Source organism: Lipotes vexillifer, unplaced genomic scaffold (genome assembly GCF_000442215.2).
Source record: "Lipotes vexillifer unplaced genomic scaffold, Lipotes_vexillifer_v1.1 scaffold393, whole genome shotgun sequence".
NCBI classification, from domain to species: Eukaryota; Metazoa; Chordata; class Mammalia; order Artiodactyla; family Lipotidae; genus Lipotes; species Lipotes vexillifer.
This window is the reverse complement of record NW_006774564.1, coordinates 2,734,363-2,752,114: the sequence shown is the minus strand read 5'-3', so window position 1 is coordinate 2,752,114 and position 17,752 is coordinate 2,734,363. Positions and strand designations below refer to the sequence as shown.

Here is a 17,752-nt window from a genome sequence, read left to right as displayed (position 1 = left end):
ACTTTAGGTTATTCTTTGAAAATAGGACTTCAGGCAAAACATCTTGTATTCCTTTTGCAGAAATGTTGCTGAAGTGCTGCTGAAAGGGCCAGAGACGCAAGGATTTGGGACACATTTTGAACCTTTAAGCTGTCTGACATTGACCTCCTTTCATTATTAATAAAGAAGCAGCAGGAGCTTAGGATGTATTAACATCAACTCATTAATATACTAACCGGACAATGTTCTGCAACAACTCTACATTGTAGAACTGGATTGGCACAAAATAAAATAATTTCTTATTATACCCAGCTTATAATATGACTCGATGGAGGAAAATCTGATAAGCATGAGGGAAGACCATTCTTTTCATGTTCGTTACAGGTAAGACTACTTAGCGGGTAATTTTTAATACTTATTTAAACGTGTATTTAACTCTGGTCATTTCAAATTTAAATTTGAAAGTACTAAAAATATACTAGGCATAGTTAGAATCTCCTTTAAGCAGTGTTTTCTTTTTGTTGTTGGTTGTTATAAGTTTTTATATCCTTTCTATAGGAAAATGGTAGTAGAGACCAATTATTTACTATAGTTTGTTTATTAATGTTCTGTGGAAGAGTTTATGAATAGTTACTTTAAACTTTGTTACTCTTTATATAATGCAAATATAAAAATGAAATATATTTCTGAATCTCTGAGGGCAGAGGATGGATTTTGTAGTGTGGTTGGCTGAATGACCTAATTTTTCTGTTAAAATTTTTAGTGATCTTTTATAAATGAGCTTTTAAAAAATGGGTATTAATGTTGGAATGGGTGGGTACTTTCTAAACATGATAAACTAATAGTTTAATATTTAGTGGTAAAACTGGAGGCTTCCCTGGTGGCGCAGTGGTTAAGAATCCACCTGCCAATGCAGGGGACATGGATTCAATCCCTGGTCTGGGACGATCCCACATGCCGTGGAGCAACTAAGCCCGTGCGCCACAACTACTAAGCCTGTGCGCCACAACTACTGAGCCTGTGTGCCACAACCACTGAAGCCTGCACACCTAGAGCCCATGCTCCACAAGAGAAGCCATTGCAGTGAGAAGCCCGTGCACTGCAATGAAGAGTAGCCCCTGCTCGCCGCAACTAGAGAAAGCCCGTGAGCAACAACGAAGACCCAACGAGGCTAGAAAAAAAAAAATTTAGTGGTAAAATATTAATGACATTTCTGATACATTTAGGAAGAAAGCAAGAATATCTGCATCACCATTATTTAACATTTATTTTGGAAGTTCTGCTCATTGTACTAAACTAAAATAAAGACAAACAAATATTAGAATGGAAGACAGTTATTAGTAAGGTGATTAGATATTAATAGATTCCTTATCAAAACTATTATAAGTTAAATATTGAATAATATTTTAAAACATCAGAACTTACGGCTTTGAATAGTATTCAAATCCCTAATGAGTGAAGATGTTTGATACCAAATTTTGGATGTCTTAACACATGCATAGGAAATAGTGAGGAGATTTACTGTCCTTTGCTTTGGAGCAGATGGTCCATGTTAGGGCATGGTGCCAAGGAAGTTTATATAGGTAAGCTGAGAGCATTTCTATTAAAAATATAAAATTTTCAAATAAAAGAAAATGGAAGACATTCACCATAATTAAAATCAGCTTTTAATAGAAATGCTCTTGCTCTACCCTGTGGGGCATAGTTCCAGGAACCTCTGTATACACTGTGAAGTCTTGCCAGTTTTACCTCCTAAATGTTGCTCAGATTTATCCATCCATCTGGATCCTCCCCACCACTGCTACAGTTCAGTGTAGCAGTGGACTAAATCATCTTCCCTCCAGACTCCCTGCCTTCTCCATTCTCTCCTCTTGGAATCTGTCTTTTAAATTTGCCTCTAGAGGGCTCTGTCTATAAACATGCAACCTGTGCTTTAATCCCTTTGGTGGCTCCTAGTCACCTGTAGGGCAGAGCCACACTTAATATAGTACACAGGAGCTTCCATTGCCTGGCCTCTACCTATTCCTTCATCCTTACTTCCTTCCAGTCCTCACCTTGCACTTTGAGCTCTGGTTCCCTGTGCATGACTCAGTGCCTTTGCTCATGCTATACCCTATGACCTGAATGCCCTTTCCACTTTCTTGGTTTAGCTAATTCTACTCAATATCTAAGATTCAGTTCAGAAATATTCTCCTCTTAGAAACCATTTCTAAACTCCATAGTTTGGCTATATGCCCTCACATATCGTGTGCATATCTCTTTCTTAGCACCAACTGTATTAAAATTCAGTGTATCTGTTTATATGTTTGTCTCCTCCTCCCTGCCACTCCCTTCTTTTCTTTTTTTTTTTAATTTTTATTTTTTGGCTGCACCGTGTGCCATGTGAGATCTCAGTTCCCCTGACCATGGATAGAACCTGCGCCCCCTGCAGTGGAAGTGCAGAATTTTAATCACTGGACCACCAGGGCAGTCCCTGCCACCCTTCTTTGACCATTTAGCTCCCTTAGGGCAGCCATGATGCCTAGCCTGTGGTCTGGCTTGTAGTCCACATTTTATGGAATTGTCCATTGAACTTCACTGGACATAACCATCAGATGAACCTGGTAAGATGTTTATCTGTCTTGCTAAACGTTTTTAAGAGTGGTTTACTTCTTAATACTGTAACAATAATAGAAAAGCAGGAGCGGATTGTACCTCTGCCTATAAGAAGGTCTTAGATTCATCCTTTTTTCATGATATAGCATAGGTCAAACATGGTTATACCTTGATACAGGACTTCACCAAAAGAAATTTAAGACTCAACTGCTTGTAGTAAGACTATACCAAACAAATCTCTGGTTTCATCAGTGCTGTAAGATCAGCATTCTATACACTGACTGGATTATTGTATAACTGCAGGTAATAGTTTGTATCCCTTGTGTTAGGAGTTATGGCCCAATATAGGTTATTTTTTTGCTGTGGAAAACACTTAGCATGTAAAGTTTTATCCATCTGGTTCTTTCATTGAGGAGGTCCTCATCTATCTCTGGAGGAGCTTCTGTGGCACAATAAGTTTGTAATTTTGAAGTGGAATAATTCTTCAGACACTAAGAAACCTCTTGAGAGATATCAGAATGCTTTATGAAATAGTTTACAACTTATTTGTGGAGGCAGAGAGAAATGGAAACTGATAGTAAAATGGGATTTGTTTCTAAACTTTTAAAAAGTGTGCAATTGATTTTAAATAACTATCGTTAATTTTTTTAGGAATGATAATAGTACTGTGATTATATATTTTTTAGAATTTATTATTTATCTTTTGACTGCGTTGGGCCTTCGTTGCTGCACGCGGGCTTTCTGCAGTTGCGGCGAGCGGGGGCTACTCTTCGTTGCGGTGCACGGGCTTCTCATTGCAGTGGCTTCTTGTTGTGGAGCACAGGCTCTAGACGCACGGGCTTCAGTAGTTGTGGCACGCGGGCTCAGTAGTTGTGGCTTGGGGGCTCTAGAGCGCAGGCTCAGAAGTTGTGGCACACGGGCTTAGTTTCTCTGTAGCATGTGGGATCTTCCCAGACCAGGGATCGAACCCATGTCCCCTGCATTGGCAAGCAGATTCCTAACCACTGTGCCACCATGGAAGTCCTGATTATGATTTTTGAAAATGGCTCCTTATCTTTTAGAGTTACATACTAAAATATTTACTAATGAAATTATATGCATTCTGGAATATACCTCAAAAGAATCTGAAGTTGTAGAGTGAGGGTGGAAGTAAAGATTAAATATATATTGATAATGTATCATATATTGGTAATTGTTGATGTAGAAGGATGGGTGTATCAGGTTCATCATACTAGTTTCTCTAGTTTTATATTTCTTTAAGAAATGTCCTTGTTCATACTTGTTACTGTGAATAACAAACATTTCAGTACTTTAATGTAAAAATTAGATTATTGCACATAAGTTGTAAAGGAATACAGTTTTGGTGTTGAATTCTTCAATTTTGATAGATAAATATAGTTATTAATAATATTCTTTCTGAAGAATAGTTTGAGGTAATGTGGAGTGGTGGAAAGAACACTGGATTTGGAGACAAAGACAGGATTTCACTTCTCAGATTTGTCATTGTATGATCTTAAGCAGGTCACTGAGCATCAGTTTCCACTTCTGTAATAATTCCCATCTCAGAGCATCATTTTGAGAATTAAATTTGATATAATATATAGTTAGAATCACTTTAAAACTAAGTTACCAATCAAAATTTAAATTTAAATCAAGATGGTTTTGCACTTTCCTTTTTATAAAGTAAACTGGAATAATTAGGTATATGTGGTAAATTGGATGGATGAAAATTGTTTATGAGGGTTAGGACTGGTAATGGAAAAGATCCACGCCCAAGTAGAACACATAGAAGGTGAAGCTAAGGGCTGGAATGAGAGAGTGGACTGCCACAGAAGACAGCACAGTGGAGAAGGTACAGGGCACTCTTGCTTTGATCTTAAGTCCTGAATCCCATCATTTATTCTCAATTAGTATGTAAGCCCTTAGAAGGGAGAGTCAGATTTGGACAAAATCGGTTATTAAATATTTTAAAATGTTGTAGCGTCAAGATTTTAATCCTCTTTTGCTTTCATTGTTATACTATAAACACAAGAAACCAAAAATAAGGAGGTAAAAAAAAAATCGAGTTGTAGAAGAAAAGTAAAAAATAATAAAATATAAAAATTAAAATAAATTGAAATGACGTGTTTGTGCAGAAGATGAGGAATTAAAGCTATAATGTTCAGTCTGTTAACAAAAATGAAAACATCTCAGTCAAGGATAGTAATATTGTCTTTATACTTATTAGAAATGTACTTTTTTGATTATATAATTAAATAGGCCATTAGGAAGAATAAAAGAAACTTTGTATGTGGGATGTATTTTAATGGAGAGCTATTTTCCTGGTTTGTCTTCTACGCTGGGTATGTTCTTTGTTTTCAACCCAGCTGATAAACAAATGAAGTAATTCTATTCTCTCATAGAGACAGGATATGAAATTACTTTCTCTGTTACTATTTAATGATCTTTTAAAAAATTTATAAACCAACCTGCATTGGCTGTTTTGCAATTAGCTATATTTGAGGTGTTGGAGATTTTGCCAGAATATTGACTTATTTTCCAATAAAATATACCAGAGCCATAATATATGTCAAAATAAACTCTAACAAGCTAGAGAGTTTTGAGCTTTATTTTGGGCATTCGTTACTGAAATGACTTTTCTAAGGTAGGTTCTCCTGTAGGGCAGTCTCACCTCATGCACTTTAAGGACAGCTGTGTAGCCAGCAGGGTTCCAGGTGGCTATCACTGTTTCCAATGAGAATTATGTAAAGTACCTTTTTAAAAATTTGTAGCTCTTATGATATCATTCAGCCTTATAGCTAACTTTTGTTAGCGGCAACAGCATTTGGATTGATGATTCCATTGTAATGTTGTATAAGTTTAAGTCCAAAAGGTCAGATATTTGTGGTGAAGATATTTATTTGAAGAAGATGCTTCTGTGTTTTATATGGATATACTGTTATTAACTTCCAGTTTTTACATATGAATAGTGCTGACAAAAAATTAATCAATAGTTAATCTTAGAAAGAAAGGGAAAATTTTATTTGTGCCAACCTGACTGAGGATTATAACCTGGTAGACAGTCTTTCAGAAAGCTTTGACAGTTCTGTCTTTGAGAGGTTAATGCACAGTCGTAAAAGTTTTTGAGACAAAGGGTTTTACATCAAAGTAACATGTTGACAGTTTACATAGTCCAGCAAGGTGAGTAGTGGATTATTGTGACCCTTACAGGATTGAGAAAGGAATGGAAGGAATTTTATCTCCTAAGGAGCTACCTTACTGGCACCAGGAGGAAATTGTTTTTATTGTTGTGGTGGTGGTGGTGGTTGAGTAGGCATTCCTGTGTCTTCTAAGGGGGTCTAGTTAATGTATAATGCAGGTGCACAATGCACACTAAAGGGGAGAGGGTAATGGCTCAAATGGCAAAGAAAATTTTATGTTATTTTTTTTTTGTCCTGCCTTAAAAATAATTTTGTTTCATCAATAGCATTATCTCTAATTTCCTGGCCAGCAACCTAATCATCCTGAACTGATGGTTCTGATGTGACTATTTCCCTACCTCTCCCTCAGTGAAATCATGTGCCATCATTAGTATTCCATTGTATGGTGGCATGTAATTTTTTTAAACAATACTCTAGTGATGGGCTTTTAAATTGTTGGTAGTTTTTTGCTGGTGTGACCATCCTTTTACATATATCCTTTTGAATTTCTGTACCTGTAGCTTTAAGATAACTTCCTAGCAGTGAAATTGCTCAATATATAATTTTTTTCCATAATTGGTATCATGCTTAAATTAAAATTTGTTAATAGAAAAAAAGCAATGTATTTTATATGTAAAAATATCTTTTCCAATTTTTTTCCCTATGATAATTCTTAGAAGTTCAGTGGTTTTAGTATTTAGACAAATAGAGGCAAGTAGTTCAGGTACTTTATCTAGTGAAAATAAAACCACATTTTTACATATTAATCTTTTGCTGACTCATTTCTCTTCACACATGCAATACACCAGTAACTTCATAAAACCTTAAACAAAAAAAATCTTTTTTTTTAACTCTTTCATCTTCAAAAATACAGTTCCAAAGGGCAGTTGTCACTTGTGGAAGACAAAAATAGGCTTTTTAAATTTGAAATGACCTATAAAGAAAAATAAATACAGCAATTTAAGGTTTCCAGTAAACTGATTTATATTTCCACGTGCTTTAGCTCTCCCCCCACCCCCGCCCCCTAGTCTAATATTGAAGCAAAATGTTAAAAAGAGGTTAACTTGCATTATTTTACTTTGACCCGTAAAATGAGGGTCAAGTCACTAGTCTAATTGTGATTTAGCCTTTGGCTAAATCACCTGAATTATTAGAAAAAGATACCTGGATGTAAAACATAAAAATTACCTGTCAGAGATGACTACTTTCATCTGCTTATTCTGAGCCAGAAGTCTGCTCTGAACCTTTGTTAATTGGCTCTATTAATCTTAGTCCAGACTTTTCATTTAGCTTCACCTGGTTCATTTTCCACTTTTACAATTCCATTTTAATTTATGACTCTAAGGAAACTTGAAGTTTTATAGACTAAAAGACAGCACCTGAAGAAACATATTAATTGACCTGCTACTAAAAATACAAAGTGTAATCATATTTGAATGAGTTTAGGGTGAGTGGTGGTTTAACTCATATTTCCTGTTAAAGCAGTGATACTCAACCTGCCTTGTACATTGGAATTACTTGGGGGCTTTTTTTTTTTTTGCGGTACGCGGGCCTCTCACTGTTGTGGCCTCTCCCGTTGCGGAGCACAGGCTCCGGACGCGCAGGCTCAGCGGTCATGGCTCATGGGCCCAGTCGCTCCGCGTCATGTGGGATCTTCCCGGACCGGGGCACGAACCCGTGTCCCCTGCATCAGCAGTCGGACCCCCAACCACTGTGCCACCAGGGAAGCCCACTTGGGGGCTTTTAAACAATACTGGGGACAGACCTCACGCCCAAGGGAGTGGGACCCAGCACTGAGTGTTAAAAAATGCTCCATGTGAGCTCTGCTGTTGTGCAGCCAGGATCAAGAACCACCACTCTGGTAGAGTTGCTCAAAGCTAATTGTAGTACGGAATAATTCAGTGCTGCTCCAAAAATTAAAATGTTTGATGAGCTAAATCAGAGTCTTCCAAAGGATGGTGTTATACCACTGGTGGTACATAAGGTAATTTTACTCGCTTTTTTATTTTAATACTTCCATATTTGTTTTGAGGTGCATTAGAAAATGAACGTAAGTATCACATCAAACTCACAGTTTCGTAGATACTGCTTTGGATGAAACTAGATTTTTTTTTTAACGGCATGTGCCAATTTAAAGAAATTTGCCAAATTTTAGAAACACATTTAAGTGAATGATTATGTAGTACATAGACATGGCAGAAATCATAAAAATGTTGAAGAAACACAATGGCAACTTTGGTGAAGCGCACCTACTAAAGGTTAGGATTAGAATTGGAAGTAATGGTGCTTTTTCTCCTAGATATATTTATAGTAAGTTAATTTTTCTGGCTTTTAAAATTCAGTGACAGACTTTAAGAATTAGAATTTCTGCAAATCTTTAAATCATTGCTTCCTAACATAAAGTTTCTTAACACTTAGTTCTTTCATAGAAGTGTACCTTGTGCATCAAGATATTTTGCTCCTCTGTTTTTCTAAGGTATAGGTGATCCTGTGGTGATAAGATGGGGAAGGGGATGGTGGTGTGTGTGCTCGTGCACGTGCATGGACACGAGTATGAGATAGGGATGTGTGGTAGGAAGGGTTGATGGACAGGTTGAGTAGATCACCTGCATACCTGGATAGAGAAGAGCATTAGTTATAGGACTTCACCTCCCACAGGCACCCCTGTTCTCCCCAAACTCTCAGAAAGTCTGTAAGTCTGCCACGGTTCAGAACAGTTTAGGAAAAACTACTAGGTTCTCTCATTGGTAAAGTAAGTTGCTCTGGGTGAGGCAAGTAAAATGAGCTCTGTCGATGAAAAAATTAATCAGTGGGTCTAAGAAAGAAATGGAAAATTTTATTTAAGCCAAATTGAAGATTATAACCCGGGAACACCTCTCAGAAAACAACGAGAATTGTTCTACCTGTTTGAGTTATGTACGTTTTTGAGACAGAGGGCTGTACATTAGATGACGTATTATTGACACTTTACACAATCCAGATTTACACGTACTAAACAAGTAATGGGTCAACAAAGCAAGTAGTGGGTCATGGGGTCATCGTGGCCCCTTAAAGATTAAGAAGGAAGGTTATCTCCTAAGGAGTTGTGACCCTTGATGAGATTAAGAAGGAATGTTGTCTAAAGATGTCTGGTTAATGCAGATGTGCAATACACAATAAAGGGGAGGAAGGAGGCCAAATGGTCAAAGAAAAATTTTATGTTTAAATTTTTCTCATCTTGCCATAAAACACGAATTTTATTTCATCAGCTCCATATAGAGGTCTTTAGCTATCATATAAAAAAGACCTCTGTAGCTGAGAGACATTTGAAGAGGCAAATAAGCTTTTGCTATAAATAATAGTTTCCTCTTTTATCAATAATGTATATATACTTCAATGATAGAGGCTGCTGTTGTAAGCAAGAGTAGCGACAGTCCACATTTAAATTATATTACTGGAAGTTAAAACACTGTGGTGCATTTGTAATGTAATCTTGTAAATGTCTGTCCTGTATAATTTTATAGAATGGAAGCTTCTTGCCTAGAACTGGCGTTGGAAGGGGAGCGTCTTTGTAAATCAGGAGACTGCCGTGCTGGTGTGTCCTTCTTTGAAGCTGCAGTTCAAGTTGGAACTGAAGACCTAAAAACACTTAGCGCTATTTACAGCCAGCTGGGCAATGCCTATTTCTATTTGCATGATTATGCCAAAGCATTAGAATACCATCATCATGATTTAACTCTTGCAAGGTAATTAATTTAAGCTGAATTCTCCCTAGATTAACTGTCACTTGAAAACACATTTTCATTCAATTAAAAAAACTAACAATTCAGTACATTTAGTGAGTTCTAATTTATTAGCGTTGAATTTTAAAACTAATCTTTAGGCTGAACACAGTTTAATTAAGTAAATGAATAGTAGTGAAATGATGCTAGAGTTTAATTAAATGAATGAAAATTAATTAAATTTAAATACAGAAATGTAAGTTTAAGATTTCTATTTAAAGAAGGTTTCAAGGCTAATGGGTCTTTCTTACCTTAAGCATGTCAACTGTTCTCTAGGGAAAACTGTATTCTGGCTGCTTTATATTTTAACACACCAATTTCTTTTTTTCTTTTTTTTTCACCCCAGGACTATTGGAGACCAATTGGGGGAAGCTAAAGCTAGTGGTAATCTGGGAAACACCTTAAAGGTTCTTGGGAATTTTGATGAAGCTGTAGTTTGTTGTCAGCGACACCTAGATATTTCCAGAGAGCTTAACGACAAGGTAATAAGGAAACATTAGATGGTAGGCCAAATGTTTTCATTGAAATTGCTTTGTGTTTTAATCCTATTTAATTATACTGTAGTTTATCTGAAAGTTAATACCCAAAAAAAAAGTATTTGTAGAAAAATGGAAAAAAAAGAGAAACATAATGAAAAATTTTTAATAGATGAGAAAAAAGAAATAACAAGAGGTCCTTCTTTCATAGGTAGTCATGTGTTTGGTTCTGTATGGATGGCTAATGTAAACATTTCTTTCTCTTGACCGTTATATCAAGGGTATCATGAATAAATATATGTGATAGCATTATAATACCTGGCCTCTGATTTCAAATTGTAAACTGCTGTTATCTTCATCTAGGTGGGAGAAGCAAGAGCACTTTACAATCTTGGAAATGTGTATCACGCCAAAGGGAAAAGTTTTGGCTGCCCTGGTCCTCAGGATGTAGGAGAATTTCCAGAAGAAGTAAGAAACGCTCTGCAGGCAGCTGTGGATTATTATGAGTGAGTAGCGTCAGCAGTCATGTGGCCCACCCAAGCCAGTAGTAAGTTTTTAAGTTTGGCAAAGGTTTTAAAATCAAAATGTTATAGTGTTATATTAGAAGTAATCCCCTCCCTCCCCAGGAAAACTTTCATTTAAACTGCAGACCAGTGCCACTTAGTGGCACAAACAAGAAGCATCAATAGTTAGTCTAAGTTATTTGGAGTAAACTTAGTCTTTTATCAATAGAATTTCATAGAACTTTTTAGCTATAGGGGTTCTAAGATTAACTCTGTCCTGGGCTCTAGGCAGAAACCTACCTGAATGGTTGAGTAAAATGTTCCCAGTTATTTCCTGTAATCACCCTCCAGCATAGCTATATCTTTTAAATGTGGCACATTATGGTTGTAAGCTTATTTAAATATTTTTTTTCCTGATAAAGAGTTTAGATTTGTAAATAAAGTCAATAAATGTTTTTCTCAAACTCATTTTTTCACAACTTTTTATTATCACTTAGGGAAAACCTATCACTAGTGACTGCTTTGGGCGACCGAGCAGCCCAAGGACGTGCCTTTGGCAATCTTGGAAACACGCATTACCTCCTTGGCAACTTCAGGGATGCAGTTATAGCTCATGAGCAGGTATGATGCAAGGCTTTGGAGCCAGGTCATTTTCTCCATCAGTGTTTTGGACAGTGATTAGATTATTCTTTAGTTTTATTATAGTTACATCTAATTAAAATTTTCTGTTTCAGCGTCTCCTTATTGCAAAAGAATTTGGAGATAAAGCAGCTGAAAGAAGAGCATATAGCAACCTTGGAAATGCGTATATATTTCTTGGTGAATTTGAAACTGCCTCTGAATACTATAGGTTAGTCTAATATTTTTGTAGATAAATGTAAAATGGGTAGTTATGCAATCCAAAGAATCATAGGCTTTGGGTTTAAAACTTTTTTGCTGCATACAAGCAGCAGAACCTTGGGCTTTCTAAGTCTCAGTCTTCTCATCTGTAATGGAAGATATCAATACTTGGCTTTTGGAATTGTTATGAGGATTGAATGAAAGAATATATTAAGCACTTATTTAGCACAGTACCTGGCACACGGTGCTCAATACATATCATTGTACCTAAGATTTAATAGCAGCAGTGTGGCCCCTTTATATTTTTATTAGCTTTTATCTTTAAAACATTATTTTTAATGAGATTCTAAACATTTAAAATCCTTTAAACCTGTTTAGCATGTATGGTGTGTATAGTTATATGCTCCCACACCACCACCACCAGTTACGGCTTTGCAGAGAGGCCACAAGAAAGCCTGGTAACAAATAGATGCCCTAGTTTCCTCCAGTGATGACTGAATTTCCCGCCGCCATCCTTCCATCTTTTCGAGCAGTTATCCTCCCACCCACTCTGCCCAGCTTTGATCCTTGCTGTAAGCTGAGGCCCCCGTTCACTTACTCAAGGAGTTAGTACTCCCAGCTTCTTCTGTGGCAGGGTCTCTTTAATCTATCTGTAGACTTGAAGCATACATTATAGCAAAGTTTAAACTGCTTCATATTGCCTGCCCTGTGCTTTCTAGATTGTTCGGAGTTTTCTCTAATTAGTGGGAACTGAAGGCCCATACAGACCTTAGGCAGAAGCCAGTTTGACTGAACCAAAGACACAGTCTTGACTGATTTATATTTTATTGTTGAAAAATCCATGAGAGAGTTCTGGAAAGTTCATCATCTAAAAAAAAAGGTAAAATTGCTTTAGGTCCATCTAAAAAACTAGAATGTCATCCCATCCTCCTTTAAACTTCAACTAATGGTTGATATTTGTTGGTTGACTAGTTATGACTAGTTAGATGTGAAATATCCTTCCAAATAAAGTACATCACTATACAAGGAGCATATGTTTTGATTTTATATACAAAAGTTTCTTATATTTTAAATCCAAAACACATAGAAAAGTCTTAATAAATGATGTACTTGTATTAAATACTGAAAAGTTCTGTAATAAAGTGGATGGTGGCTGTCTGACTAAAGAAGCATGAGTATAAAGTATTGAAATTTACCCCTGCCCCACACACCCACAAACAGGTAGAACTCAGAACTTTACACGTATTCCAAAAATACTGATTAAAAATATTTTTGGAACTCTTCTTTGGAATTGTTTTCAGGGCCACACAAGAAAACTCTCTTAACATTATAGATCCATAATAGAAAGGACAGAAAGCAGTAGTTTGGTAAATCTACTTTAGTAATTGAGTTTGGTTCCAGAAAGACTTCCAACCATTTACATATTAGCGGTACTCTCAAAAAATAACAGTGTGCCAGAAAGGGTTGTGCCACAGGGCCGGAAGCAATTCCAGAAGTCTTCCAAAAGTTTTTGAGAGGGCAGGCAACGTTAGAACAAGCGGGTAGCCTCCCAAGGTAACAGCTTTAAAGGTATCATCATTAAACATATAATTTCAGGTTTGTTTGCTTAAAAAAACTATCACATTATCATATAGTTATAAATGATGTGAAGTATTTATACTGTTTGGCAGAAATTATAGGAAAGAGTCATTTAAATTACTGGATCCAAAAAGCATCTGTAGATTTAAGCACTGATGATAATAATAACAAAACATATTAACATTTATTAGCATCTATTGTGAGCAAGATGCTATTCTAAGCACGTTATATATACTAATTCACTTAATCCTCACAAACCCCTGTGAGGTGTTTTCCCCATTTTATGTAAAAGGAAATTAGTGAATAGAGAGGGTGAGTGACCTGCCCCAGTCACAGAGCTACTAACTGACAAAGTTGGGATTTGAACCCAGTCAGCCTAGCTCTAGGGTCCATGCTTTTAATTGCTACACTAGCTTCTCATTGATTCCACAAGGTAGAATTTGGTTAATATTTAAATGTAGCATTTAATATTTTTCATGAATCAGTGACTAATGGCCTATACATAACAATTTTAACTAAGTATTTTCAGTTTTGACAAAATGTAAAGGCAATAGTATGATTGAAAAGAGAGGGTATGTGGACAAACTTACTTTACGTTATTGCACTGCAACAGCGAAAGTGTTTTTTTAACGTTAAAAATACTGTGTTAATCTTTAGAGGCACTTGATCTCATGCATCTGTTCTCTTTTTCTCTGGGGAATTAATAGGACTCCTACATTTATTCTAAAAGTCTGGATTTGCTTTTTGTGTTTCAAGGACATCTTTTCATTTTATCTAGAAGTAATGCAGAAAATATGGGATATTAGGATCTAAAACAGATTTACTTTAAAGGCAGGAGGAAAAGTGAGTTTTATTTTATGGTTATTATAGCCAGTATAGTTATAATAGCCATTATGTAAGAATTAACTTCTTTTTTCAGAAAGACACTACTGTTGGCTCGACAGCTTAAAGACAGAGCTGTAGAAGCACAGTCTTGCTACAGTCTTGGAAACACGTATACTTTACTTCAAGACTATGAAAAGGCCATTGATTATCATCTAAAGCACTTAGCAATTGCTCAAGAGCTAAATGATAGGTAAGTTATATAGCTTTTTACTACAGTTATGATAAAATATAGATACATTGTTGAATCCCTAGAATATTTCCTTTAAATTTCTTTTTTTGTTTCCTTTGTTTTCTTTTTAATTCCTTTTTAAGGTATGTCCTCTGTTTCAGTAACATCCTCTGTATGTTACTGTTTGAAGGGCTAGAGAGGATTAGAATGGTTCCATATAACCTTGAACCAAGATCAGTAAATAGGTCACAAACTCAGTTGCCTGCAAAGGTCCTCCTGACTAGATCAGTGTGAAAATTGTAGTGAAATTAATAGGCCCAACAGTGTTAAGGGGACAGCTGCTATTCAATTCCAGCTAAGTGTTGCCTGGCAGGAATGAGGATCCAGAGCCGCCTCTTTTTTCAAGAGAAGCTGCAAGTCCTGAGTTTCATATAAAATCTTCTGATTTTTAAATGTTGATGGTTAATTCTTCTTTTTTTTTTTTAAACTGTATGAAGAAACAGAATATCTGTGCAGGACTTTAGTCTGTGATGTTTGCTTTAGTAGGATAGATTTTTATCTCAATATGAAGAACTCTGTACAGTTATTCAAAATGAAGTATGCTACCTCAAGAGGTGAGTCCTCTCTTCCTCATGGTGTTCAAATACAGACTGAATGATTACAGACCGAATCCTGGTAAGGATGCCATGGAAAGAAAATGGGGTAGTTGAACTGCAAGACCTATCCCTGAGACTTTACTTATAATATACTGCATGTTTAAAAAGGATGTTTTCCATTTTAAAACTTGACTCTGAGTTCATTATTATGTGGTTATTCTAATACAGTCGTCCCTTGATATCTGCAGGGGTTTGGTTCTAGGATCCCTGTGGATACCAAAAGCCATGGAAGTTCAAGTCTCTTATGTAAAATGGTATAGTACAGTCGGCTGTATCCGGGGGGTTTCTCAGATAACGGTTGAATCCACGGATGTGGAACCTGAAGCAGGCCAACTGTATGTCTCTAGTATTATGATAGTTTGTTCTTCATAAGAAAGACCAAATAAATCCAAAGCATTGTTTATGCCTTTAATTACTACTAGATATATTTTATTCTTCACACAGACCTCCTTTCAGATAACTGCATGTTAGCTTTGAATTATTTTCTAGAATTGGTGAAGGAAGAGCATGTTGGAGCTTAGGAAATGCATACACAGCTCTAGGAAATCACGATCAAGCGATGCATTTTGCTGAAAAGCACTTGGAAATTTCAAGAGAGGTATGAAACTAAAAAATTGTTATCTGTGCTATTGTGATTCACAGATCTGCAGCCCTGTTATTTCTCTAGAATGCTCCTATGTGGCTGAGTAATAAATTTAATTATATATTGTTCTCTTGGCCTAAGAACTGCACAGAGCATTTTGAGATACAGATCAGTGGTATGTTTGCACTGGCCTTGATGTAGGAAGACAGGAAGGAAGGGCTGAGCATGGAGGAATGGGAGAATTACTAACATGTGCCTCCACTGTCCCCCCATCTCTACGTGGAAAAGTAGCATGGTATGAAAGGAAGAACATGGCTCTTAGAATCAAGGACTGGTTCCTGTTACAGTTCTGCCATTTGCTGGCTATTTGAGCTTGGAAACTTTTCTGAGCATCATTTCTCTCAACTGTAAAATGGGAATAATAATAATAATACCTGCTTTGCAAATTGTTATACAGATTAGAGATAAAGTATATATAAAAGTACCTAGTATAATGTCTAGTGCTAGCTTAATAAACACTGTTACTATAGGATGGAAATACAGTATTCTAAGGAAATTGTATTCATGTGATGCCAAGTTAACGTGTCACAGAATAACCTTTATTATTTAAGGTGATCGTAGAGATTAAGAGCAAACTAATATTTAGAGAAGTAAGGAATTGGTAGAATGTAATTATCTGTCCTCTTGTCATATTTTAGTAGCTTTTCTTCTTTAAAATACTATTAATGAAAAAACACATTTCATTCATAGTATTATAATTTTAAAATAACTATTTTCATCTCTCTATAGTTTCTTCCAGTTTTAGGTTGACAACATTTTCAACTAATCTTCACCATTCTTTACTTTAAATACTACTCTAAAGTATAAATGCTTGTGGTTGTAGGTTGGGGATAGAAGTGGTGAACTAACAGCACAACTCAATCTCTCAGATCTTCAAATGGTTCTTGGGCTGAGCTACAGCACAAACAATTCAATGATGTCTGAAAATATTGAAGTTGATAACAGTTTGCATGGTAAGTGTTAGGTCTTCAAAACCCAATTTCTTTATCCTCAAGATTTACATTTAAATTACTTATCTCATGTTTACCATATCCAGAGAGATATATAACATAGGAAGCTCAACTTTTATACTTTTTTGCCTTACCACTGTCCCATTAATTTATCAGTATGGAATACAGTATTTTATAGCTTTTATCTATAAAAGCTGTATCTCTAGGCCCACTCAAAAATTTATAAATGTGAAGATGTGAAAATTAAAACATTTTATTGTTTAACCTCTGTTTCACATGTCTTTACATATTTGATTTTTGTTTAGCTTTTATTCCCCCCGTTTCATTTCTAAGGGGGAATCTCTTAGGATTTTTTATTTTTTTAATTCAGAAAACCCAGAAATTTTTTTTTTTAGGTGCTGATTTGGTTTTGATATTGCTATAAGAAAAAAATATGCTATAATGTCTCTGTTTCTAAGTGAAAAAAAAAAAAAAAACACCTACTTTTGATTAAAAAAATAAAAAGGAACAAAAAGTAGAACCACATTTTTGGATACCATCTATATGTAATTCTATGTGAGATCCATTTTAAAGATCCAGCCAAGGCTTAAAAAATTCTTAGTCTAGGGGCTTCCCTGGTGGCGCAGCGGTTGAGAATCTGCCTGCTAATGCAGGGGACACGGGTTCGAGCCCTGGTCTGGGAGGATCCCACATGCCACGGAGCAACTAGGCCCGTGAGCCACAACTACTGAGCCTGCGCGTCTGGAGCCTGTGCTCCGCAACAAGAGAGGCCGCGATAGTGAGAGGCCCGCGCACCGCGAAGAGTGGCCCCCACTTGCCACAGCTAGAGGAAGCCCTCGCACAGAAACAAAGACCCAACACAGCAAAAATAAAAAAAAAAATAAAAAAAAAGAAATTCTTAGTCTGAAAAAAAAATTACTGACACAGACAGATGTTTTGAACTTGAAAGTCAGTGAAAAATCTAGCTTTTATCTTCCCAATATCCTCCTTTAACCCATACAAAGAAAAGGAAGAAGAAAAAGAAATTAGTGGCTAGTCATCTAAGACTTTGAAAGAACATTTAATTGAAAAATGATATTGAAGTATGAACAGTATAGTAAACTGGACTGTGTACTTTATAATTGAATAATGGGCTAAAAGGTTTTCCTGTGTTTAATTTTCAAGTTGGTTAAGTTGTAATAGCGCTCATATTTTAACAAATTATCACTTGTCCTCATGGACCGCTCTAGCTATAGACCTATTCCTTTGTTCCCCTTTACAACAAAACTTGAAAATAACATCACTGTTCCTTGTCTTTACTTCCTCACCTCCCATTCTCTCTTCAAACCACTGGACTCTGGCTTTGGCCCCATGATGATACTAAAACCTTTTCAAGGTTACCAGAGAACTCCATTTTACCAAATACGTTGATCAGTTTTAGATGTCAGCATATTTGATTTCTCAGCAATATTTCCTGTAGCTGATCATTCCCTCCTCATAGTGCTTTGTTCGTTTGGCCTCCAGGATCACCCTCTGTTTCTGGCTTGCCTCCACCTCAC

At 36.2% G+C, this 17,752-nt stretch overlaps 1 protein-coding gene across 1 annotated transcript in view; it reads left to right on the top strand.

The window, feature by feature from the left end:
• The first annotated feature begins 307 nt into the window (after nt 1-307).
• The window catches only part of GPSM2 (G protein signaling modulator 2), a 49,122-nt gene continuing 31,677 nt past the window's right edge, over nt 308-17,752 (top strand). The window contains 9 exon segments of the mRNA XM_007449335.1: nt 308-363; nt 9,257-9,478; nt 9,861-9,996; nt 10,354-10,496; nt 10,991-11,114; nt 11,228-11,343; nt 13,831-13,986; nt 15,111-15,219; nt 16,088-16,217. Of these exon segments, the coding sequence (XP_007449397.1) occupies nt 308-363; nt 9,257-9,478; nt 9,861-9,996; nt 10,354-10,496; nt 10,991-11,114; nt 11,228-11,343; nt 13,831-13,986; nt 15,111-15,219; nt 16,088-16,217 (1,192 nt within the window).